The 24,851-nt window shown below is 41.2% G+C and overlaps 1 protein-coding gene across 5 annotated transcripts in view; it reads left to right on the forward strand.

Moving 5' to 3' along the window:
* Window positions 1–24,851, forward strand: part of parp14rs3 (poly(ADP-ribose) polymerase family member 14-related sequence 3) — a 35,243-nt gene that overhangs the window by 1,475 nt on the left and 8,917 nt on the right. The window contains exons 2-23 of one of the 5 annotated variants that reach the window (XM_084085005.1): window positions 263–426; window positions 993–1,011; window positions 1,583–1,747; window positions 3,816–4,055; window positions 5,245–5,478; window positions 6,515–8,577; window positions 8,721–8,829; window positions 8,925–9,026; window positions 9,185–9,247; window positions 10,416–10,592; window positions 12,120–12,304; window positions 12,464–12,512; window positions 12,604–12,708; window positions 12,816–12,878; window positions 13,397–13,573; window positions 15,399–15,571; window positions 16,733–16,970; window positions 19,722–19,784; window positions 21,045–21,221; window positions 22,144–22,329; window positions 22,859–23,160; window positions 24,098–24,488. In XM_084085005.1, the coding sequence (XP_083941131.1) occupies window positions 263–426; window positions 993–1,011; window positions 1,583–1,747; window positions 3,816–4,055; window positions 5,245–5,478; window positions 6,515–8,577; window positions 8,721–8,829; window positions 8,925–9,026; window positions 9,185–9,247; window positions 10,416–10,592; window positions 12,120–12,304; window positions 12,464–12,512; window positions 12,604–12,708; window positions 12,816–12,878; window positions 13,397–13,573; window positions 15,399–15,571; window positions 16,733–16,970; window positions 19,722–19,784; window positions 21,045–21,221; window positions 22,144–22,329; window positions 22,859–23,160; window positions 24,098–24,488 (5,445 nt within the window). Of the gene's footprint in view, window positions 1–262; window positions 455–992; window positions 1,012–1,582; window positions 1,748–3,815; window positions 4,056–5,244; window positions 5,479–6,514; window positions 8,578–8,720; window positions 8,830–8,924; window positions 9,027–9,184; window positions 9,248–10,415; window positions 10,593–12,119; window positions 12,305–12,463; window positions 12,513–12,603; window positions 12,709–12,815; window positions 12,879–13,396; window positions 13,574–15,398; window positions 15,572–16,732; window positions 16,971–19,721; window positions 19,785–21,044; window positions 21,222–22,143; window positions 22,330–22,858; window positions 23,161–24,097; window positions 24,489–24,851 lie in introns of those variants that run through there. The other 4 variants (XM_084085006.1, XM_084085009.1, XM_084085007.1 and 1 more) reach the window with 4 other exon arrangements.

The raw sequence follows: 24,851 nt of genomic DNA on the forward strand, positions 1-24,851 counted from the left end.
TGCGCAACCTCTCGACTGAAGTAAAAAATAAAAAAGTGTTAAGATGTTGAAAGCCTCATTTCCTCAGTGGGAACACGCGGAAAATACACCTTTTGGCCAGAAAAGACAACATTCCACCGGATGGAGCTGCGCCCCCTACAGATCTGGTCGATGGAATTTTTCTATTGACAAGATATGTAGGTGACGCAGTGGAGCAACTAAAACATTTGTTCCAACTCGCTCCAAGGCTAATATTAGGCGAACTGTGTTCTTCCTTCCTTAGCCTTTCACAACGTGATGTCTAAAAGAAAGCACCAAGTTGACTTCAAAGAGCCATATGGACGGGTCGAGCTGGAAGTCAAAGCGCCAGCAGACGATGAGCAAGGTCCAGTCAAGAAATCCAAACCACCGCTTCCTCCTCGCCCTGACAAAGATAAACTAAACTTGGTAAACAGACAGACCTGCCAATGAGAAGGTTTCTTTATTTCAGTGGTTCTCAAACTATTTCATGTCAAGGACCCCCAAATTGACACTTATTACCCCGCGGACCCCATTTGAAAAGATATGCCAGGGACCCCCATAAGAGAAGATTTTTTTTACAGCTCTCTAGCAGTGATTCTCAACCATTTTAATTTCAAGGACCCCCAGTTTGACATGCATTAGGCTACGGACCCCCATTTAAATGGCATTTATACCGCTGGGACCCCAATTTATATTGTAAAATCATTTTTAATTTAACTCTGAGAGTGTACACTCTCAGAGTTAAATTAACATTGTACACTCTCAGAGTTACAGACCCACAAGGGTCCATTTGGTTCCTGACCATCATTTAGCTGGGGACCCCCTGGAACCCCCTCAAGTACCCCTGGTGGTCCCCGGACCCCACTTTGAGAACCAATAATGCTTTATTTGACTCTAGCTATCTATCACATGATTTTATTGCCTGCTTTATTAATTACTTCCCTGCTCTTGAATATAACTTCCATTAATCAAAAATATGATTTATGTTACAGCCTGAGGTCTGCCAAACAGGTAAGGTATTGGTCTTTACTAAATACAATCATATGGTGATAGACAGTGCAGTGGTTTTCAACCCTTTTCATATCAAGGTCCATTATTTATTCTGCATTTGAGCCACGGAACCACCATTTGATGAGATTTAGCCTCTCAGACCCAATGAATATTTTGTTATCGTTAGATATGATTTTCTCCACAATTCCATCCATGCTGTATTGATGTTGGTACCAATAGGAGAGATAACAGGCAAACGTTGATCAAAATAACAATTCTTCTACATTCTCTAACTGTGGAGACTTCTTGTAGATTAAGTAATGCAGATTTTTAACAATAATTCAACTCTTGAGAGAGTAAAATGAAACCAAATGGACCCGTAAGGGTCCATTTGGTTTCATTTTACACTCTTAAGAGTTAAAGATCTATAAGGGTCCATTTGGTTACCAACTCTCCATCATTTAGCTGGGGACCACCTGGAACCCCCTCAAGGACCACTGGTGGTCCCCGGACCACTGGTTAAGAACCACTGTGATAGTGGATGAATTAATTCTCTAATCAGACTTTTTTTTTTTTTCCTTTTTTAAAAAAGATCAAGCCAAGGCTGAGGAGGGCGGTGTAGGTTCATGCAGTCTTCTTGTCACCAGTGATCAAAAGAAAGCCTTCTTACAGATGTATTTTGAGCAGTTTGCAGCAGAACCCGCTCTTACTAAACATGGAAGAAATACCTGGATCCTCCAACTGTCTGATACATCAGGTAAAATAAAACTACAGTATACATTAGCCTACTGTACTGTATGTCAGCATTAACCTTTGCATGAGCAATTTGATGAATAATTCTGAAGCAGTTATCAACAAGAGCCACCGCTGATGATGATCATTACAAATACTAATACAAAATAAATATTGTGGCAACCTTTTCTGTTACATGTAGTCAGCAAACAACAATGTGTTTAACATGCAGGTAAAATGGTTTTCGGACTATCAAACTTTGACCCGTCGAAACATTCATTAATCATAGCTCACCTTCTGCCATCTTTGAACTGGACAGCATGTTTCCCATCAGTGTCTGATCATATAGATTGCAGCCACCCTCACACCACACCCATGCTCAGTGGAGGAAAAAGTACTCAAATGTTTTACTTGAGTAAAAGTATCAATACTGCAATGTAGAAGTACTTTCAAAATTCAAAATTCACTTGAGTAAAAAAAAAGTATGGTATCAATTATGTACTTAAAGTACCAAAAATAAAAATACTAAAATGTTTGAAAATAGCAGATCTACAAGCTCACAACGCGTCGCGATGCGACGCGTTGTGAGCTTGTAGATCTGCTATTTTCAAATAGCCTAGGTATAAAATAGGGCTAAAGTGGTTAATGTATGTTTTATAATGTAATCATTTATATCTGCAAAGTAACTAGTAACTAAAGTTTTCAAATATTTTTTGTAAAAGTTCAATATTTGCCTCTGAGATGTAGTGGAGTTGAAGTAAAAGTGGTGCAAATTGGAAATACTCCAGTAAAGTTAAAATACCTCAACATTTTATGTGAGTACAGTACTTGAGTAAATGTATTTAGTTACTTTACACCACTGCAGGCCATGCTTCATTCATTACATTAAAGGTTTGATTGGTTTGATAAAACGTTGCATGTTTGGCATCCAACAGTAGGAACGTTTGGTGTCATGTGATGATTAGATGTGTTAATTCATTTGTCATTGTTTCATTTTCATTTGGTCTCATACATGCTTAAAGGACAACTTAGTTTTTTTTACAACCAAGGTTTATGTTTTAACTTGTAATTAAAGTAAATAAAAGATGAGTGTTAAAACCTATTTTCATTTACTGCTTTCTATAGTTTTAGCAATTTTCGCGATCTTTTTCACAGGCATTCTGGCAGGTGGCTAAATATGTCTCTTTTTACACAATTAAAAAGGGCCCAGTGGTCTTTGATGGCCAGATGTGAGTCATTGGGGGCTAGAAGAGCTACTGTAAATAATAATAAAGAAATCTCCGGGTTATTGTGTAAAAAAAAATACATTTTTAGCCACCTGCCCGAAAATGCCCCCGCCCACTGTAAAAAAAAGATATCAAAAATTGCTGAAACTATAGAAAGCAGTAAATGTTTTTTTTTTAACACTCATCTTTTATTTACTTTAATTACAAGCTAAAACATAAACTATTCAAAAATAGCAGATACACAAGCTCATAGCGCTATGAGCTTGTAGATCTGCTATTTTTGGAAAAATCTTGAAAATTTGTGCAAATCATTTTTAACTCAAATCTTTGCTTCTGGGGGTCCCTGGAACAAAATATTTTTAGATGGGAGGGGGTCCGCGGACAAATACATATTATTTTGGGGGTCCTTGACATGAAAAAAGTTTGAAAACCATTGAAAATATAGCAACATAAGTGAAAAAAAAAAAAAAAAAAATTAGGAAAAAAAAACCTGTAAGGATTTAGAAGACTTTTGTAAAATCCCCAGAAGCAAAGATTTGAGTTACAAACTTTCGCTTTAAAAAAGTATATACATATTCAAACTAAAGATTTGCACACATTTTCACGATTCCCCCAAAAAATAGCAGATCTACAAGCTCGTATGAGCTTGTAGATCTGCTATTTTTTATAGAGCCAAAGAAATCTTAAAACGACACAGATGCGTTCCCGGTCTTAAAGGGTTAATTAAACATGAATATGATTTCACGCCTGTCTGTCCATTATGACCAGCCACTCATATACACTTTCCACTGTGCATCATGCAACAACCTTCTATTCTCATAAGTAACACAGAATAAATTCCTGCCTCTACTTCTTTTCCCCTCTCAGACGTGGAGAAGGTCTGCGCCAAGACGGTACACGACCACGGGATATCTGTGGTCGTGTGCCATGAACGGTCTGCAGAGGGGCACCTGGATCCCAGACGCTTTGTCCTGAGCGGGTTCGATGACGGCTGCATCTGCACCCACGTGTCCGTGTACGTTGGGAGCTGTAGCCGCGGGGCTGAACATGTCTGGGAGACACTGGATGATGGAGACAGAATAGTGGTCACCTTCAAACAAGACGTTGGTATGCATGAGTCATCTTTTGCTAAAAATAGGGTGTCTTTTTGTATGAATACATGGTACTAGTGTTGATTTTGACAGCAAATTTTGATTCAGTTTTAGTCATAGTCTCTTGAATCAAATTCCATTTCGTTTTAGTCATATTTTAGTCATCTGAGATGTTTTACTGTTAGTCTAGTTTTAGTCGACTAAATATCATAAGATTTTAGTCAACTAAATCTAGAGTTGATTTAGTCGACAAAATGTATTTTGGCGGTGCCTTGATGGCATCTAAATGGCAGATTTTACACTTGGTTGCATGCTGAAAATAGCCGATCTACAAAGCAACACCTGAGCGCAACCAAACATAAAATGACTAGTCTTTTAGTTCTACTGGATCTCTTGACTTCCCCACCAGTCTCTCCCTAACATTTTAGTCTAGTTTTTACTTGTTGACGAAGTTGTCAACATATTTAGTCATAGTTTTAGTCATCATAGCTTAGTTTTTATTCAGTTTTTATTTAGTTTTCGTCAGTGAAAAAAGGTAGTCGACTAACATTTTTTGTCATAGTTTTAGTCGACGAAATCAACGCTGCATGGTACAAAGGTGTATGATCAAATTTAAAGTTAAAACATATATATTTTGGGATCCACTGAAACAAAATCCTCATGTATCAAGATATTTGCATATGATATGATGAAAAGGTGAATAATAATAACTATGTGTAGTTTTGTAACAATGACATTCTTCTCTTAACCCATTAAGACCTGGAACTGTGTCATTTTTAGATTTGAGCTAAAAAGCATTATTTTACACTCTGGCTATTCAAAAATAGCAGATATACAAGCTCATAGCGCGGCACAGAGTGCCGCGCTACGAGCTTGTATATCTGCTATTTTTGAAAAATCGTGAAAATGTGTGCAAATCTTTGAAATATATATATTTCTAAAGCGAACATTTTTTACTCAAATCTTTGTTTCTGGGGGGTCCCTGGAACACAATATTTTGATGGGGGTCCGCGGCCAAATACATATCATTTTGGGGGCCCTTGACATGAAAAAGATTGAGCACCACTGATATAGAAACATACGTTTTTCAGGATACCGTTGGGATTTAGGAGACGTGTAGAATCGGCTTCAGGTCTCAATGGGTAACAGTCGTCAGTGAAGGGGTGAATTATAACGGAGGGAAGATGCTCTCTCCATGTCTGCAGATGTGAACGACTTCATGAGGAAGTGTTCCTCGAAGAAGCTCCAGGACAAAGAGATAGGGGTCCATCGTCTGGAGATGACGGACTCTGTGTTTGTCCAGGGGGACATGAGCACGATATCAGAGGAGGCCCTCAACCTCTACTTCTCCAGCAAGAGAAGTAGAGGTGGTGATATCAAGTCCATTCGCTGGGTCAGCGAAAACAAGAGTGCCATTATTACATTCGAGGAGTGTGATGGTAAGCTGATGAAAATATGATGCAAATATTGTTATTGTGTGCCGTAAAATACTATTTAACATATGTTGATGGGCATCGGCGGCCAAACACATCATTTGGGGGGTCCTTGACATGAAAAAGTTTGAGAACCACTGATATTATACAGTAGCAACATAAGTTTTTCAGACAACTGGATTTAGAAGACATTTTGTAAAGATTTGCACACATTTTCACGATTAAAAAAAAATAGCAGATCAACAAGTCGAGTGCCGCGCTACGAGGTTGTAGATCTGCTATTTTTTCAATAGCCAAAGAAATCTAAAAAAAAAATGATACAGATGTGTTCCCGGTCTTAATGGGTTAACATTTTGAAAAACGAGCTCAGTAGAGCCAACTAAACATCAGCTGCACACAACTAAATTACTCGTATCTATACACTAAATAAATGAATATAAACTAAACTAAACGGCACATATCTATACACTGATGTCCTACTGGGTGTTCAATCAACATGTATCATGTAACAGAAGTTAGTACTCCACTACAGTTTTACAGGACACTTCACGGTACATTCTGTCGCCCACATTTATGATGTACTGCAGGGGTCTTCAACGTTTTCAGGCCAAGGACCCCTTAGCTGAGAGATGAAGCAGGGACCCCCCCACTACATTTTGTATAAAATTGTGTTGCAGATGAAACATTTTTCATAGATTTCTTAGACAGCTTCGTAGACTTTGACAGCCCTATCATCAGTGTGTGTTCGATTAATGTGCAGTTTCAGACATTTAACCACTTGAACCATCAATACTTAGTCTGCTCTTTTTTCCCCTCTACACCAAACCTCTTTGCCAAAAATAGCAGATCTACAAGCTCACAACGCCTCGCAGCACTTCTATTTTTGGCTAATGTTCCACTCAGAATAGGGATGCTAGGGTTGTGGTTAATGTGAAAAAAAAAGATCCTATCAGACACTGATGTGGGGGGCCCCTGTTGACGATCCCTGATGTACTGTATTTATTCATAATACATTTTGTTTGCCTGTTGTCATCCTTAACAGTTGCTTACAAGGTGGCAGAGCAGAAGCACTCCTATTCCTCCAAGGAGCTCAAAGCTCAGCTGTTCTACTGTAGCCTGCAGAAGGCTTTGACGGGAGGAATGTCTCTCCAAACAGATATCACAACAAACACGGTCGTCCCTGTCAGCGCAGAGCTCCTCAGCTTCATCAGTCGCAACGAGTCCCAAAAACAGAGCTTCGCGTCGGCACTCGAGAAGGTCCATTCCATCGTCTCCATCAGCATGGACATCGAGACGCCTCGGATGGAGCTCAGCATGACCCTGGACGCGGACACCTTGGGCATGCTGCGACAGGGCCCCGCGTGGGAAATGGATGCTCAGAGTGAGGCTCAGGTCCAGTTGAAGAGATACACAGAGGAACGTCTGCCTGCTGAGGTTGAGGTCTGGCAAGAAATCGAAAACAGTTGCTTTGAGTTCAACACGACTGAATCCTGCATCTCTTTCAAGACGAGCACCTCTGAGGTGGTGGTCGTGGGCACGCGAGACGAAGTGAAGACGGCGGCGGAGAGGGTTAGAAACATGGTGAAGAAGACCGGCGATGACCTCCAAGTCAAAAGAGACACTGTAGAAAGAGAAGTCCGCTTGGACACAAAGGAAAAACTGGACCTGATCTGGGATCTCGCCTCTGGCCAAATGGAAACCAACGTGGTGCTGTCCAAAGATGACGAAAGTCTTTCCATTCACCTTAAGGGGCATAGGAACGCGGTGAACACTGCGGAAGGGATCTTGAACAAAGCCCTGGAGGGTGTCGATTCCATAACCCTGGACATGTCCCCTCACCTGATGAACTTCATTAAGTCACTCGACTTGAAGAAGTTCCAAATGGATCACTTTGCTCAGAGCAACATAACAGCCGTATTGATCCCTGGCCAGGAGTCCCTTCAAATCCTCGGCGTTCGTGCTGACATCCATAAAGCTGAAGACAAACTGCGCGAAGTCATACAAAACGATGTCATCGAAATCACTGGCGAACAAGTTAAAATTGTCAGAGGCGAACATTGGGACCATTTTTTAGAAGCACTTCATGAAGATCTTAAATCCAGCCAGAACTTTCACAATGTTAGCATCAAACACACAGGGAAGAAGATTGAGGTGTGTGGATTGTCTGGTGTGGTGACAGATGTTCTGAGCAAGATAAAGGCTTACCTGGAGGACAAGAAGCCAGTGACAGAGGATGTACCATTGAAATCACTGCAGGAGTTGGAGTTTGTCCAGTCTCGCAACATGTTCTCTGATGACACTGACCTCAAGGCTTTGGGAGCGACTATATTACCCTCTAAAAGCCAAGCATCACCTTGCCTGAAAGTCAAAGCTGCAAGTGACAAAATCAAACAAGCCACAGATGCGGTGACCCGTTTAATCGGTACGATACTAACAGAGAAGCTTATGTATTCCAAAGCAGGCGAGGCCAAGATCCTGGAGAAGAATACGCTGATATTGACTGCTAAGGCGAAACTGTTGCATTGTGAACTCTATCTGTCACAAGCAGCAACTACTCAGCCATGCAGCTTTGATATAGAAGGATGTATCACATTGACCCTCAGTCAGGGTGATATTTCCCAGCATACATTGGATGCCTTGATTTGCCCCATGAGCAGCCTGGCCTTTGACAACCCCATCGCACAACGGTTCCTCCAATCTGGAGGGCCAGAGATAAAGAAGGTGATTGACAAGTTTCAGAGGGAGAAGCAGAGTCTTACAGCAGGAGACGTCGTCCTGACCAACCCGGGCACCCTCAAATGCAAGAAGCTCATCTACGCAGTGATCCCAGTTTGGGGGAAGGGCGTACCAAGTCTTCATGCGACCTACCTACAAACGGCAGTCCGTCAAAGCCTTGTGCAATCAGAGAGCAACCGGTGTGTCTCCATAGGCATGTCGGCACTGGGATGTGGCACGTTTGGATGTCCTGTAAAGGACTGCTGTGAAGCAATCATGGGGGGAATCCTCAACTTCATCACTACGGGCCATGGAGTTCTGACAAGCATCCACATGATAGATTCTGATGCCAAAGTTGTGGAAGAATTCAAGTCAGCTGTCGAGGGCATGGTACGGTTCTATTCCATGCCTTTTTTTGTTTGTTATTGATTTCCAGACCTTGCTGGATTTATACTGTACATTCAGAGAGATAACACATTATGTTGTCTCTGGTGTTACAGTTTGACTATTAATCCTCTTGTCTTGTCAAACAGGGATTCGATCAAACAAATATCCCCACAACATCATCAGCAATTCTGCCTTCACACAGTGCTTCATCTCCACCACTACCAGTACCTCCTATAAAAGACTCAAACACTAAAGGTAATTTTGATAACGTTATTATAATATAACTATTATGGAAGCCAAGGCCTGTTTGAGTATATGAGCGAACCTGATTGTTGTCTTGTTCAAACTAGTGATAGGTGGAGTCACTGTGACTCTCAAGAAAGGAGACATCACCAAGGAGGCCGTGGACATCATAGTGAACTCTACCAACCAGGAGCTGAATCTGAACACTGGTGATCATAATGTTAATGACCTCCTTTTGAAATGTGTGCTGAAAGTTTTCTTACATCTCAACACACGGTATTGTGGTCATCTACATCCTTTGTTGCTTCAGTCCATCTACTGTAAAGTAAGAGTGTATTGATGGAATGTTTCACATTGTGTTGGACAGGTGTGTCCGGAGCCATCCTGAAAGAAGCAGGGAAATCTGTTGTGGATGAATGCAACAAACATGGTAGAGAAACTGTTTCAAAGTTATGCTTAGTAATTATTATCATTATTATTACCCTTATTATTACCATTATTATTATTACCCTTATTATTATTATTATTATTATTAACCCATTTCAACTGGGAACGCATCTGTGTAACCACTTAAACCATTATTTTATACTTTGGCTATTCAAAATTAGCAGATGTACAAGCTCATAGCGCGGCAAAAAAATAAATAGCAGATGTACAAGCTCATAGCGCGGCACGGTGCCACGCTATGAGCTTGTAGATCTGCTATTTATTTGTTTTAAATCATGGAAAATGTGTGCAAAATCTTTGAATATGTATTTTTTTAAAGCGAACATTTGTAACTCAAATATTCGCTTCTGTGGGTCCCTGGAACAAAATATTTTGAGATGGGGGTCCGCACCCAAATACATATCATTTTGGGAGCACTGATTATAGCAACATACGCTTAAAAAAAAAGAAATTTAGGATTTAGAAGACATTTGTCGAATCCCCCAGAAGCAAAGATTTGAGTTACAAATGTTCGCTTAAAAAGATATGTATATTCAAAGATTTGCACAAATGTTCACAATTTTTCAAAAAAATAGCAGATCTTCAAGCTTGCATATCTGCTATTTTTGTATAGCCAAAGAAATCTAAAATGACACAGATATGGATTAACCCATTAAGACCTGGAACTGTGTCATTTTTAGATTTGAGCTAAAAAGCATTATTTTACACTTTGGGCTATTCAAAAATAGCAGATCTACAAGCTCGTAGCACGGCACCGAGTGCCGCGCTACGAGCTTGTAGATCTGCTATTTTTGAAAAATCGTGAAAATGTGTGCAAATCTTTGAATATATATATTTTTAAAGCAAACATTTTTAACTCAAATCTTTGCTTCTGGGGGGTCCCTGGAACAAAATATTTTGATGGGGGTCCGCGGCCAAATACATATCATTTTGGGGGTCCTTGGCATGAAAAAGATTGAGCACCACTGATATAGAAACACATGTTTTTCAGAAAACTGTTGGGATTTAGGAGACATGTAGAATCGGCTTCAGGTCTCAATGGATTAAATGACACGTTACTTTACATACAGTAACACAAAAACGTGAACGTTAAAAGCATAGAAATTCAGCGATCGCATATCTCCATCTCTGATGACATTGTCTTTTCTCAGGTGCCCAGACAGCTGATGGTGTGGTGCTAACACGCGGTGGCAACCTTAGATGTAAACACATAGCTCAGATGGTCGGACCCAGCAAGGCCATCGATATCACCTCCTCCATAGAGAAAGTACTTCAGCTTTGTGAGAGCAAAATGGCTGCCACCATTGCCATTCCTACCATCGGCACAGGTGATATATATATACTGTCATACCAGTTATTTTCCCGAAAGGATGAGTCATCATCATTCATGTAAAACATATAGTAAAGGTCCAGTCTCTATAAATCAGGGGTCTTCAACAGGGGGTCCGGGACGGACCCCTAGGGGGTCCTCAGAGTTACTACAGGGGGTCCGCCAAATCTTTGTGTTATGATTGTTTTAGTTTTTTACCACTTGAACCCTAATATCCCTTTTCTGAGGAGAACTTGAGCCAAAAATAGCAGATCTACAAGCTCACAACGCCTCGCGCTGCGAGGCGTTGTGAGCTTGTAGATCGGCTATTTTTGGCAAAGAGGTGTAGAGGGAAAAAAGAGCTGACCAAGAGAACAAAAAAAGTTTACAGACATGCAAAAGTGTCACTTCAGCTACAGTCACCTTTTTGAACCCAAATAGGGCAATTGTGTGACACCTGACCCGAAAGAAAACAACATGTTGTCACCTTTTTCACCTCGGGGCTGTTTGCATGCCTGAGTTTAGTCTGAAACACAATTTTATACAATATAGAGGAGGGGGTCCCTGCTTCATCTCTCTCAGCTAGGGGGTCCTTGGCCTGAAAAGGTTGAAGACCCCTGCTATAAATTGTTGTAATCTTGTCATATTGCAATATATATACAGTATGAGTTCTTTTTTTCTTCTTTTGTTTTCTTGCAGTCAAACACTGTATAAACACTATAATAACAGGTGTTACTTTTTCAAATTGTGGATATTTGTGAACAATCAAGCTATGCAACTGTGGTTTAGATATTTATGCAATATAGTCCCACTCAGTTATACAGTACGTACTCATACACTGCCTAGGACGTAAAAAACATATTTTCTTTCCAATTACCAAACCTGCCTAGGACGTAAAAAACGTAATTTTGCTAAATCATTTTTTAAAAACAAGATCTCACCGTCGTTCATCTCTCGAAGTGACACATTTCATTGTAGCACCACCCGGATACGGAAATACGTCATATCAAAGATTTTCGCTCCCGCCCACTTCCTGTTTGGGTTCCGCTTTCAAACGCCTTTTTCTCGGCTTTGCATTTCTCCGCCGAGGAACACTGTTTCGCGTCGCTGTTTTGAAACTGCTACTGCTGCAAAATGGAATGTCGCCGATTGAAAATGTCTTCTCTGGGCCACTCACACAACTACCCTGTGTGTCTACAAACAGTTGAACACGCGATCATAAGGGATTTAGCGGGGTCTGTGCGGCGAGGTGGAAAAAGAAAGTGAGTTTTCCGTTCAGATGGCCATGCATGCTGTTTAACGCTGGGCTGGAGGAGAAGGGCTCCGCCTCGACCGGAATGTTTGTTGTCTGAGCGCCGTGCACGACTCCTGTGTGTTTAGAAACAACTGGACTTGCGATCATAATGAAAAAAAAAAAGTGTGCATTTTATAAAAAACACTAAATCGCTGGCAGTGGGCAAACACAGCCAGAAATAAGTCTGGCAGGTAATGAGTTAATATTTATTTATCATTTATTTTCTCTTTGATTGTTGTTGTATTGCCACAGGTAGAGGTAGCATTAGCCCTGAGGACTGTCTCAAGGCCATTCTAAAAGCAGTGGACAACCACACGTCACAGGCTGCATCCTCCAGCCTCAAGAGCATTTCTGTAGTGGCCTTTGAAGACAAGATCTTTAACGCAATGAGGGATGTTTTCTGCAAAAACAAACAGCCACAAAAAAGTGTCAGTCAGGTACAGTAGAGTCACATTTATAAATGTTCTCGTTTTTTTTTTCTGTTGCGATCATGAATCTAACCATTTTATCCATATGTATTTACTGAAGAATCTGTGACTTTCCTCATTCGTTTCTGTATTTAATGCAATCTGTACATGATGTGATGTCTTTAATAGGCATCAGCTGCATCAACAAACACCAAGTCTGATCTACCTCAAAATCAAGGTTTGAATTATTTTTGCGTTGTATCGCATTTTCAAGAAAGGCAGACAGATCGCCATTATGTAATTATTTATCTATTGTCCTTCCGCTGTAGTTAAGATCCACGGTGTCAGGGTTGAAGTGAGGAAAGGTGACATCACTCAGGACTCCGTCAGAGGCATCGTGAATACTACCAATGCTGATATCAATTCGAAAGGAGGTTGGTACACTGCCCTCTTGTGTACTGACAATACTAAACAACTTGTAGCTCCTATGCAGAGCTAACACAGTGAGACATGACTAAGAACCCACTTGTTTTCATTTTAGGTGTCAGTGGAGCCATTTTCAAAGCAGCTGGGCCATCAGTTGAACAAGAATGCCAAAACATCCGTGAGTTTTGAATATACATGGTTTTAACCCTTTAATACCTGAGGCCGATTCTACAAATGTCTTCTAAATCCTAACTGTTTTATGAAAAAACGTATGTTACTATGTCAGTGGTTCTCAAACTTTTTCATGTCAAGGACCCCCAAAATTATATGTAGTTGGCCACCGACCCCTATCTCAAAATATTGTGTTCCAGGGACCCCCCAGAAGCAAAGATTTGAGCTAAAAATGTTCGCTTTAAAACAACATATATTCCAAGATTTGCACACATTTTCACGATTTCTCAAAAACAGCAGATCTACAAGCTCATAGCGCGGCACTCGGTGCCGCGCTATGAGCTTGTAGATCTGCTATTTTTGAATAGCCCAAAGTGTAAAATAATGCTTTATTTTTTTTAGCTCAAATCAAAAAGTGACACAGATGCTTCTGTCTTAATGGGTTATTAATGACTTCATGAAGTGGGTTTGATTCTGATTTCGATGCAATGTGATTTGGTCGCCGCCCTCTGGTTGCGTCTGAAGGGCCCCTGAACGGTGACCAGGTTGGGGTGACGAGTGGCGGAGCCTTGCAGTGTGACTTCATCCTGCACATGGTGGGGCCTCACAACGCGGCGGACACCGCCGCACGCGTCCGCAAGGTGCTGGAGCGCTGCGAAGAGAACGCCATCACCACGTTGTCCTTCCCTGCCGTGGGAACTGGTAGGTAGTAGTATTTAAAGGGATAGTTCACCAAAAAAAAAATATGTTTCTTCTATCGATTGGTCGCCTCTTAGAGACTTGGAATTCATGGATATTTTTTTAGTTTTTGTCTCCTCATTCCTAAGCCAATCATTTGATGACCAGCGGACCGGTAGGCAGCGGTTCCGGTAGGATACAGGGTCCCCACGGTCATGAAACTCCTGGAAATATTTTGAAATTAAAAAAAAAAAAATCCAGTACTGGAAAAGGTTTGGAATTGATCAAAGGTCCTGGAAAAATATTTGGCTATGCATTGTTTTTGGCTATTGATTTTGTTAACACAAAACATTTTCATAAACATGTATAACATTACGCGAAATATGTAACATAATAAGTAGTTTTTCGCCGAGCGGGCTGTGTGATGGCAGCCTAATGTATGTCTCAATTGTTAGGTTGCACTGCATAGGGTGCCAGGTTGGTGTCACGTGATAAGAAGAACAGATCTACAAGCTCACAACGTGCTGCAGCGTGATGAGTGGTTAGCTTGTAGAGCTGTTCGTTTGTCACGTGACACCAACCTGGCAACTTGTGCAGGTTGTGTGTTTGCTGTCCCAACAAACAATTGCGAGCAACTTAATAGGAAAAACATAGGAAAACCAACAACAAAAGTGTAATTTAAAACGCCCTTGCATCCTTCATTACTTTTAAATTCATAAATGGGGCAAATGCAAGGCAATATTATTTAAAAAAAAAAAAAGAAAAGTCATACGGATGCCATAATGAGTCTTCCAGTGAGCTATGCCCTAATTTTGCACAAAATGTTGAATGAAATTGTACTATTATATATGCTATGCTTTATTTTTTGCTACACTGCCTATCTTTGGGCATTGTACATAGGAGTAAGAGACACATTATTGCGCTGAATGATTGTTATATAGGCCTGGAAATTGGGCTACTTTGGAAAAGTTTTGGAAATTCATTGCTAAAAATGTGTGGGGACCCTGAATCTTTGTGTCTCCTACCGGAACCGCTGCCGGTCATCAAATTATTGGCTTAGGAAAAATATCCATGAATTCAAGTCTCCATGGGGTGACTAATCGATAGAAAAAAAAATCATTTTGGGGGTGAACTATCCCTTTTTAAGCAATAACTTACTACAGGCCATGGTATGTTGTTATTATACCACAGCCCGGGACACATGGGGCTCTTTGTCTGCCCATATTCCCTCTGGGAAGATTACTATTCCTAGAGAAATACCAAATCATCCCTGATATGGAATATCGCTGTTCTTAGAGAAATGCCTAAACAACCCTAGGGGTTTGAAAAAATACCAAACAATCTATATTCACAATATACAGTCATTGCTTTTATAAAAAACTGTTTTTGATAACTGAATTCCCAAAATAATTTCCACAAGAATCTCATCTCTACATGGATTCTTTTCCTGGAGTTTTCTAGCTTTCCCATTTATAAATAACATATATATATATATATATATATATATATATATATATATATATATATATATATATATATATATATATATATATAATAGCACTTGGCATGTGTATTGTAGTTAACAACAACAGTTAAATGAAATCAGAAAGGGAGTTGAAATGTAATTGATTTGCTTTGATTCTTAGAGCAAAAAGTAAAATGTAAGTGGAAATTAAATGTGAAACTAAACATGCAGAACCACATTAGTTTTGAAGTATGAATGAAATATTCAGCGGGTGAAAATGTTGACAATGTCATCGATTGAACATCAAGCTTTCTCAAAACGAAAGAGACATTTTTGAATCATCATTCATCTGGTCCTCCTCTTCCCTCTCCTCGTTAACTGCAGGCGCCGGAGGCGTGTCGGGCTTGGATTGCGTTGAGGCCATCCTGCAGGGCATCACAGACCATCTGTCCTCTGCTGCCTCCACTGTCCTGAAGCTCATCTACATCGTCATCCAGCAGGACACCATCCTCCAGGCCTTTCTGCAGGGCTTCATCCAGTGGAAGTCAAACCAGAGTGTAAGTTCACACACCTTGCAGGGGTGGAAAAAGTAGAGTAAGAGTACAAAAGTATTGGTATCAAAATGTACTTAAAGTACCAAGATTCTAAAATGTTTGAAAATAGCAGATCTACAAGCTCACAGCGCGTCGCATCGCGACGAATTTTCAAATAGCATAGGTATAATATAGGGCTAAAGTAGTTAATGTACGTTTTATAATGTAATAATTTATATGTGCAAAGTAACTAGTAACTAAAGTTTTCAAATAAATGTAGTGGAGTAAAAGTACAATATTTGCCTGTGAGATGTAGTGGAGTAGAAGTAAAAGTAACAATGAAATACAAATAAAAAAGTGACAAATCAAAAAGTGACGATTTTGAAAAATAATTAAAAAAAACAACTTTTTTTCATCTTTTTTTTTTTTTTTTGACCAGCACCCAGTGGGTGCTCCTCACCCACAGTGGGTGCTTGTGCCCCCGGGCACCCACGTTATCGGCGCCCTTGGCGGATGTACAAGCTCACAAGGCGTCGCGACATGACCCGTGGTGAGCTTGTAGATCGGTTATCTTCAGTAGAGAGATTTGGTGTTGATGGAAAAACAGAGCAGACCAAGTACAGAGTGAACCCTGGTCAATTAACCCATTTAGGCCCGGAAAGTCGTTTTTAGATTTCTTTGGCTATTCAAAAATAGCAGATCTACAAGCTCATAGCTCACAGAGTGCCACGCTATGAGCTTGTAGATCTGCTATTTAAAAATCATGAACATTTGTGCAAATCTTTCAATATAGGGTATATATATTTTTAAAGCATTTTTAACTCAAATCTTTGCTTCTGGGAATTCTACAAATGTCTTCTAAATCCTACAGGTTTTTGAAAAAACGTATGTTTCTGGATCAGTGGTTTTCAAACCTTTTCATGTCAAGGACCCCCAAAATGATATGTATTTAAAAAAAAAAGAAAAATCTAATATTAGCACAACATTTCCCGATTAAAAGAAAAATAGCAGATCTACAAGCTCATAAAATGAGCTTGTAGATCTTGTAGATTTTTTTAATAGCCAAAGAAATCTTAAAATGACACAGATGCGTTCCCAGTCTTAATGGGTTAAGTATTCGTTTACTTAGAGGGTTTAAGTGGTTGAAAAACTGAGTAGTGACATGTGACTTTCCCACCCAATCAGCAACAGACAACGGATGATGAGGAGGATGATGGTGGTAGCTGGTGTACTACGTCAGAAGAAGAAGAAGAAGAAGAAGAAGAAGAGGAAGATGACACCAGCAGCCAGGCTTCAATCCCAGCCACCAACATAGAAGCCATGGTGGGACCAGTGAAGGTCAAGGTGTTTAGTGATGACATCACTAAGGAGAAGACGGACGCTGTTGTCAGCAGCACCAACACCTCCCTCAATCTCAGTTCAGGTACAGTTAACCCATTAAGACCTGAGGCGATTCTTAAAAATCTAAATTTTCTAAATCCTAACAGTTTTTCGAAAAAAAATAATATAATTTAATTATTAATTTTTTTTTTCAAGATTTTTCAAAAATAGCAGATCTACAAGCTCGTAGTGCGGCACTCGGTGCCGCGCTATGAGCTTGTATATCTGCTATTTTTGAATAGCCAAAGAAATCTAAAGTGACACAGATGCGTTCCAGGTCTTAATGGGTTAATACATCTTTATGACGAGGCCAGGAGACAGTGCCGTCACATCATACCACTATGGTTGTATCCTTTATTTTACAAGTCCATACCCGTGGGGGGGGATATGCGCACATGATCTGGCAACCCGGGAGGCCGTTCGTCCCATAGCTGGGCAGTCGTAACCATGGCGACATTCTTTTACACAAAAACGCTGATAAACAGCTGAGATTTGGTGCAATGGGAAAACGGTTGCATCGGATGGTTGGACCCACCCAGCAACTGGGTCCAACCGGCTTCGTTGTCAGATCAATTGCTCCAGCCACTGAGGAGAACCGGGCAGAAGAAATGTTGGCCTCACCACCTCAACGCCCTCACAGAGCTTTGTAGAATTATTGTAGGATATTTTTATCCTTTTATTGTACTCGTTAGGTTTACTCTTTACAGCTTTAAGCCTTTTTTTAAACGTTGCAGATTTCCAACTTAAATCCCCTTTGAGACAGACACAATTTGCGACACTAATTTATTGATCCCCTCACAATGGGATTCAGGAGGAAAATTGGCAAAGTTTCCCTTCACTTAATTAGCTCTGCCAGTGAAGTTGGACAGGGGTCATGGTTTCACCGCATTCCATAGTTGTCCAATCCATGGGTGGATTTTGATGAGAAATTGGGTAAAAAAGGTCAAGGTCAAAACTGAGAATGGATGTGTGGGTTTTCATGGACCGTGATGGGAATGATTAGAAGGCTGCCTTGGAGATATGATTAACTTTTGGACTGAGAAGGTCAAAATCACATAATCACTCATATCTGAGGTGGAAAATCTGCATTTTGATTGATTGATTGATTGAATACTTTTCGTAGTTTGCGCAAAAAAAAGGCACAGTGGCACAGATTTATATGCATAACGTTGCAGTCATTGGCGTTGGGATTGTCGTGGGATTTCCACTGCACTTAATGTTTGTAGTGACAGCTGTTGAGATCAATCCATAAATATGAATACACACGAATCTTGATCTAGTTTAATGTTTGCTAGCATTGCATATCTTGACACTCAAAGTGCCGCAGTGTCTCTGTAAATTGGCTGGTTACGATTGTAACCAATCATTCAGAGACAGGGCAGCTGTTGTCTCACACGCAGCACTTCTTTTTGGGTACCATACCGTATAGGTCAGGGGTGGTGATGCAACTTTGATGATGGAGAGGGCCACTATATTTCCACACTCACTCCAGAGGGCCACACGTTGCATATAGCCTACTGTCTCTCCGTATTTTAACTTTTTTCGCCATTCATGTCACACAAAAGTAGCAAAAATAGCCGATAGCTATAGCTCAAATAGCTATAAGCTCAAATAGCTCAAAACGCGTCGCGCTGCGATGCGTTTTGAGCTTGTAGATCTGCTATTTTTGCTATTTTTGAATTGGAATCCAGATTTTTTTTGCTATTTTTGAATTAAAATCCTGAAAAGTAACATTTTTATTTTATTTCAACAAATGCATTTAGTTATACTTATGTTAACTTTATGAACTTAAATACAAATACATTGGACATAAAAAGACATTAAGCTACTACCATAGACTGAAGTAATTAAAGCGGGTCATGTTTGCATGTTTGGAATTGTAACAGCTGAAATCAACAATATATCTGTAATGCCGTATAGCCTTACCATACAGTAAGGCTATACGACTTGTCTCCCTAATAGGAGACTACATGCACACAAGATAGAAGAACTAACTAGACTTCTGCAAAGTTAAAATGTTGAGCAAGGCAAAAAAAAACACAGGAAAGACACATTTATAGTACTTTTTCATCAGAGTGTGCAGTCTGCTGGGTACAATCTTTCTATTTCTTTTGTGGATATAAAAAAACACAATTAACACATCGGGTGCCAGCATTTTTTCATAACAACTTACCGTGGGTGCCAGCATTCTCCCCATTGACTGCGCTTTGCTGTTTAAAGTTTCCGCGTGCGTTACAAGCAAATCCACGCAAAAAAAAGCATCGATTCATGTTCTGCCATGAGCCTGACTACAGGCTGGAACCATAACATTCCCCTCGCGGGTTACAACGGGGGGGGGGGGGGGATCGCGCATCGCGCATGACCGGTTTTCCCCACAGGAAACATAGGAGATATAGGCGTTTCAAAGTAGGAAATAGACAGGAAGCGGATGGGGGAAAAAAAATTGTTTCCGGTGAGCGATCAGGCACTTCCTTCGCAGGATTACAATGGGTGCTCCCAGAGCTGCTCTAGCCCCGCCCGCGCGGAGAAAAACGAAAAAAACAAAAAGACTAAACTCACGGTTCAGACCGTGTTCGGCACCGAAGCTTCGGAACCGCCACTATGTAAACACACGGTTCAGACCGTGTTTGGCACCCGATGTGTTAAAATACAGCATGTTGGGCAGATGAGCTTTTGTGATGAGAAATCAACATCTACCATTCTCATTGAGGGTGATGTATGTGCCAGAGATCATTGGGGAAATGTTTGTGAAGACGCAAGTAACTTTGTAAACGTTCTATGTGTCTGTGTGCAGGTGTTTCCGGAGCCATTCTGAAAGCTGCTGGACAGAGCGTGGTTGATGAATGCAACGCTCTAGGTAAGATGTTTCACATCCCAGGATTCATCGCCATATGATTTCTGTTGTGGAAAAAAAACATAGTTTAACTCATTAAGACCTGAGGCAGATTCTACAAATGCACTTTAAATCAGTAGTTCTCAAACCCTCATCTGAAAATGTTTAGATTTTTCAACACTTTCAAGATTTTTCATAAATGTTCAAAAATAGTAGATCTACAAGCTTGCAGCGCGGCACAAAGTGAATCTGTTTTTTTTGTCCCGGTTACGACCAGTGGTGGACAGTAACGGAGTAAATGTACATGAGTACTGTACTTAAGTACTCATGTATTCTGAGGATCTGTACTTTACTTGAGTATTAGATTGTTTTGATTCTTATTACTTTTTTATTGTATCCGCCAGGCCGAAAGGCATGGCGAGAGAGTATGTTTTACCCCCTGTCCGTCCGTGTGTCCGTGTGTCTGTGTCTCCTGTCCGTCCGCGAGCAGCTAATCTCCGGCACCGTTGGCCCGGTCGCTGCGAAACTGTCCACACACACTCCCTGGATGCCAATTCAGAACCTCTGCCCCAAATGTTTCACATGGGCCTGTTGTAGTGCCATCAGGAGGCCGATTTGTGCAAAAAAATAATGTTTGATAATACTCCTACAGATTTTATCCAAACGTCATGCAAATCGGCACACAGTATCTCTATAGTCATGTGATCAACACGGATCTGTCTAATTTCTCATATTCCATCCTCATTGGCTAAGGTTGGCTTCCAAAGTTTGCAGGATTGGTCAGTTTTGAACAAAATGACACCTCCATGACTCGCTGACTCATTCGACCCCCACCAACAGGCCCAAACAGTCTATACGTCATAAACCGGATGTGACGTTTTCGACAATCTCTGATCGGGCTAAATTACGATGTGATACACGACTACGATGACTGATCGTCACCCAGACTATAGATTATAGAAGTGGAGCTCTGCGTTCGTTTTTTATACCGTGTGAAAAAAATTGGTTTTCCCTATTCTGGCCGAAAATGACCGGGGGGAAAAAAATGAGAACCGGAAACGGAATCTGCGTCATGAAACCGGAACCCAGTGAGTCTGAAGGAATCAGGAAGCGAAAGTGATGATGAAAAATAAACAGAATAGCGCGATCACAGTGCGATCAGGATTTCTCGTTCTGGCAGGGAGGGTATTCAGAAAAAACTCGGGATATCTCGGGGCGTGGCACTGAGAGAGTTAATATCAAGGAGTTTAATGCATGAGTATGTTTGCTCTGATCCCTGATAAGGAACCCAACCCGGCGATGGTGTCGTCATCACCAAAGCTGGCAAACTCTTGACCAAGCACATCATTCACATGGTGGGACAAACCAAGGACACAGAAATCACCAGCTCCATGCGTAAAGTCTTACAGATGTGTGAAGAGCACAAGCTTCAGTCTGTCTCCTTTCCAGCACTCGGTACAGGTAGGGTACACCTGTGTTACTTTATCCCACAGCTGTACTATGAACCTAACTGTACATTGTATACATGTACAGCCTATATGATTGTTGTGACAGCCACCATTACACACACATATACACCACACACACACGCACGCACGCACGCACGCACGCACGCGCGCGCACACACACACACACACACACACACACACACACACACACACACACCACACACACACACACACACACACACACACACACACACACACACACACACACACACACACACACACACACACACAGTGAAACATCAGCATCATATGCTTTGATTGATTGAATACTTTATTGGCAAGTTCTACCATACAAATTTCTTAAAAAAAACATTGTATTCACTAAAATGTTAGGATTTCCGCTTAACCCATTGAGACCTGAAGCCGATTCTACATGTCTCCTAAATCTCAACAGTATTCTGAAAAACGTATGTTTCTATATCAGTGGTGCTCAATCTTTTTTCATGTCAAGGACCCCCAAAATTATATGTATTTGGCCGCGGACCCCCGTCAAAATATGTTGTTCCAGGGACCCCCCAGAAGCAAAGATTTGAGTTAAAAATGTTCGCTTTAAAAATATATTATGTTCGAAGATTTGCACACATTTTCACGATTTTTCAAAAAAAGCAGATCTACAAGCTCATAGCGCGGCACTCGGTGCCGCGCTATGAGCTTGTAGATCTGCTATTTTTGAACAGCCCAAAGTGTAAAATAATGCTTTTTAGCTCAAATCTAAAAATGACACAGTTCCAGGTCTTAAAGGGTTAAAAGATACAAATAGAATATATTCTGTGCCAAAATAATAAAAAATACAAATACAATACCAAAATATAGGAGGATCGTTCAAAGGTACTTCTGCGTAAAAAACAACAACAACTACGCTCTTTTTACTACAGGAGCTGGGAACCTGGGGGCCTTGCAGGTTGGAAATGCAATGTTGGCAGCAGTTGAAGATCACATAAAAAGCCCCAAAACCACAACGACTCTTCAAACCGTTCACATAGTGATATTCCAAGCCAAGATGATGCAGGACTTTGAGGAGGTCATGAAGAAATACAAGAAGGTGACTCCCAAGAAACCTGGTAAGCAATGAAGCCTAAAGGCCAGTTCAGATCAAACATTCAGACAAAACCCCTTTTAGAACAATATAGAGGATAATTGCAGCAGTGTGGTGTGGAGTGTCTCTTAACCACTCCCACCACTTTGTTAACTAGAGTTAACACAATTCTTTATATGTACAGTTACACCTAGTGGATCTTTGCAGATCTGCTATTTTTGCCGAATGTTCACCCCAGAACAGGGATGCTAGCGTTCATGTGGTTTAGCAGTCAACCCATTAAGACCTGGAACGCATCTGTGTCACTTTCGATTTTTTTTGGCTATTCAAAAATAGCAGATCTACAAGCTCATAGCGCGGCACCGAGTGCCGCGCTATGAGCTTGTAGATCTGCTATTTTTGAAAAATCTTAAAAATAAATTTAAAAAAAAAATCGAAAAAACTGTTAGGATTTAGAAAACATTTTTAAGATTGGCCTCAGGTCTTAATGGATTAAAAATAGCCGATCCAGCATTCATAACGCATATTTGCCTATAACTAAACTATTCCCACAGGGACCAAAAAGGTACACCGCCACCGTCCCGCAACGTCAAAAGCAGCCACGCCCAACCCTGCTTCCACGTCCACCGGGCTGAACAACATGCTGAGCCTGTCCGGCGCCTGCAGAGCCGTGTCCTTCCCCACCATGGAGGCCGAGGTGATGGGCTGCTCTGCGGCCAGCCTGGCCCGAGTGAAGAAGATCATGGACGACTTGATATCCGAGGAGTGCCACCGTCAGGACCTGTCCTCCAGCCAGCTGCCCCTGCTGCTGGAGTCGGAGAAGCAGGCCATCGTGGATCTCAGCCAGAAGAGCCAGGTGAGCAATAAAGTGAGATGTGGCGTGTGTGAAGTAACTAAGTACATTTACTCAAGTACTGTACCTAAATACAATTTTGAGTTATTTGTACTTTTACTTGAGTCCAGTGCTTGAGTTACAATTTCATCTCGGATCCAAATGTTGTACTTTTACTCCACTGCAATTATTTGAAAACTTGAGTTACTTTGTAGATTTTGATAATTATTACACAACATAAATTAACCACTTCAGCCCTATATATACGTTTCGGCCATTTCTACAAGCTCACAATGTGTGGCGATGCGACGCGACGCATTGTGTGCTTGTAGATCTGCTATTTTCAAAAGATGTTTATAGATTTGAAATGGGACATTCTGCATAATGAGTACTTTTACTTTTGGTACTTCCAAGTACATTTTGATACCATTACTTTTGCACTTTTACTCAAGTAAATTTTGAACACCGGACTTTTACTTGCAACGGAGTATTTCTATATTGCAGTATTGATACTTTTACTTAACCCATTAAGACCTGGAACTTTGTCATTTTTAGATTTGAGCTAAAAAAGTTACACTTTGGGCTATTCAAAAATAGCAGATCTACAAGCTCGTAGCGCGGCACCGAGTGCCGCGCTACGAGCTTGTAGATCTGCTATTTTTGAAAAATCGTGAAAATGTGTGCAAATCTTTGAAATATATATATTTTTAAAGCGAACATTTTTAACTCAAATCTTTGCTTCTGGGGGGTCCCTGGAACAATACATTTTGATGGGGGGTCCGCGGCCAAATACATATCATTTTGGGGGTCCTTGACGTGTAAAAGATTGAGCACCACTGATATAGAAACATAGGTTTTTCAGAATACTGTTGAGATTTAGGAGACATGTAGAATCGGCTTCAGGTCTCAATGGGTTAAGTAAAGCATTTTGAGTACTTTTCCCCCACCGCTGACCCACAAGGTGAGCGTGCTCGTGTCGGCCCCGGACAACAAAGCCACCGTCTCGGGGAAGAGGGACGACGTCCTGACCGCCGTCCTGCAGATCACAGGGTTCCTCCAAAAGGCCAAGGAGAGAGAGAGCAGGCTGGAGGAGGAGAAGAGGCTCCGTGAGATGGTGTGCTGGGAGGAGGAGGAGGAGGAGGCGGCGGTGGGCGGCGTTGGGGCCTGGGCAGCGTTGGACCAGAGCGTGAGCCTGGACCTGGAACACGCGCTGTGCGACAGGCGGCCCAGCCTCACCTACATCAGCCACTCGGGCCGGACGTACACCGTGGATCTGAAGAGCATGCGGCGCACCGACGCCAGAGGAGCCGTCACGAGGGTCAAGAGAACCTCAAAGGCCGATTCTGACACAGGTACGTTGTGTAGGAATGTGTTTTTTTTATTGTTAACTCTTTTAACGTCATTGAGACCTGGAACTGTGTCATTTTTAGATTTGAGCTAAAAAGCATTATTTTACACTTTGGGCTATTCAAAAATAGCAGATATACAAGCTCATAGCGCGGCACCGAGTGCCGCGCTACGAGCTTGTAGATCTGCTATTTTTTTGAAAAATCATGAAAATGTGTGCAAATCTTTGAATATAAATACTACTACAGGTACCCCCTGGAACCTCCTCAAGTACCCCTGGGGGGTCCCCGGACCCCACTTTGAGAACCAAGACGTTACACCACACACTCTCTCTCTCTCTTGAAGAAAATATTAAGCACTTTACTCAT

The sequence above is a fragment of the Gymnoscopelus microlampas genome, assembly GCF_963454915.1.
Source record: "Gymnoscopelus microlampas genome assembly, chromosome: 17".
In the NCBI taxonomy this organism is placed as follows: Eukaryota; Metazoa; Chordata; class Actinopteri; order Myctophiformes; family Myctophidae; genus Gymnoscopelus; species Gymnoscopelus microlampas.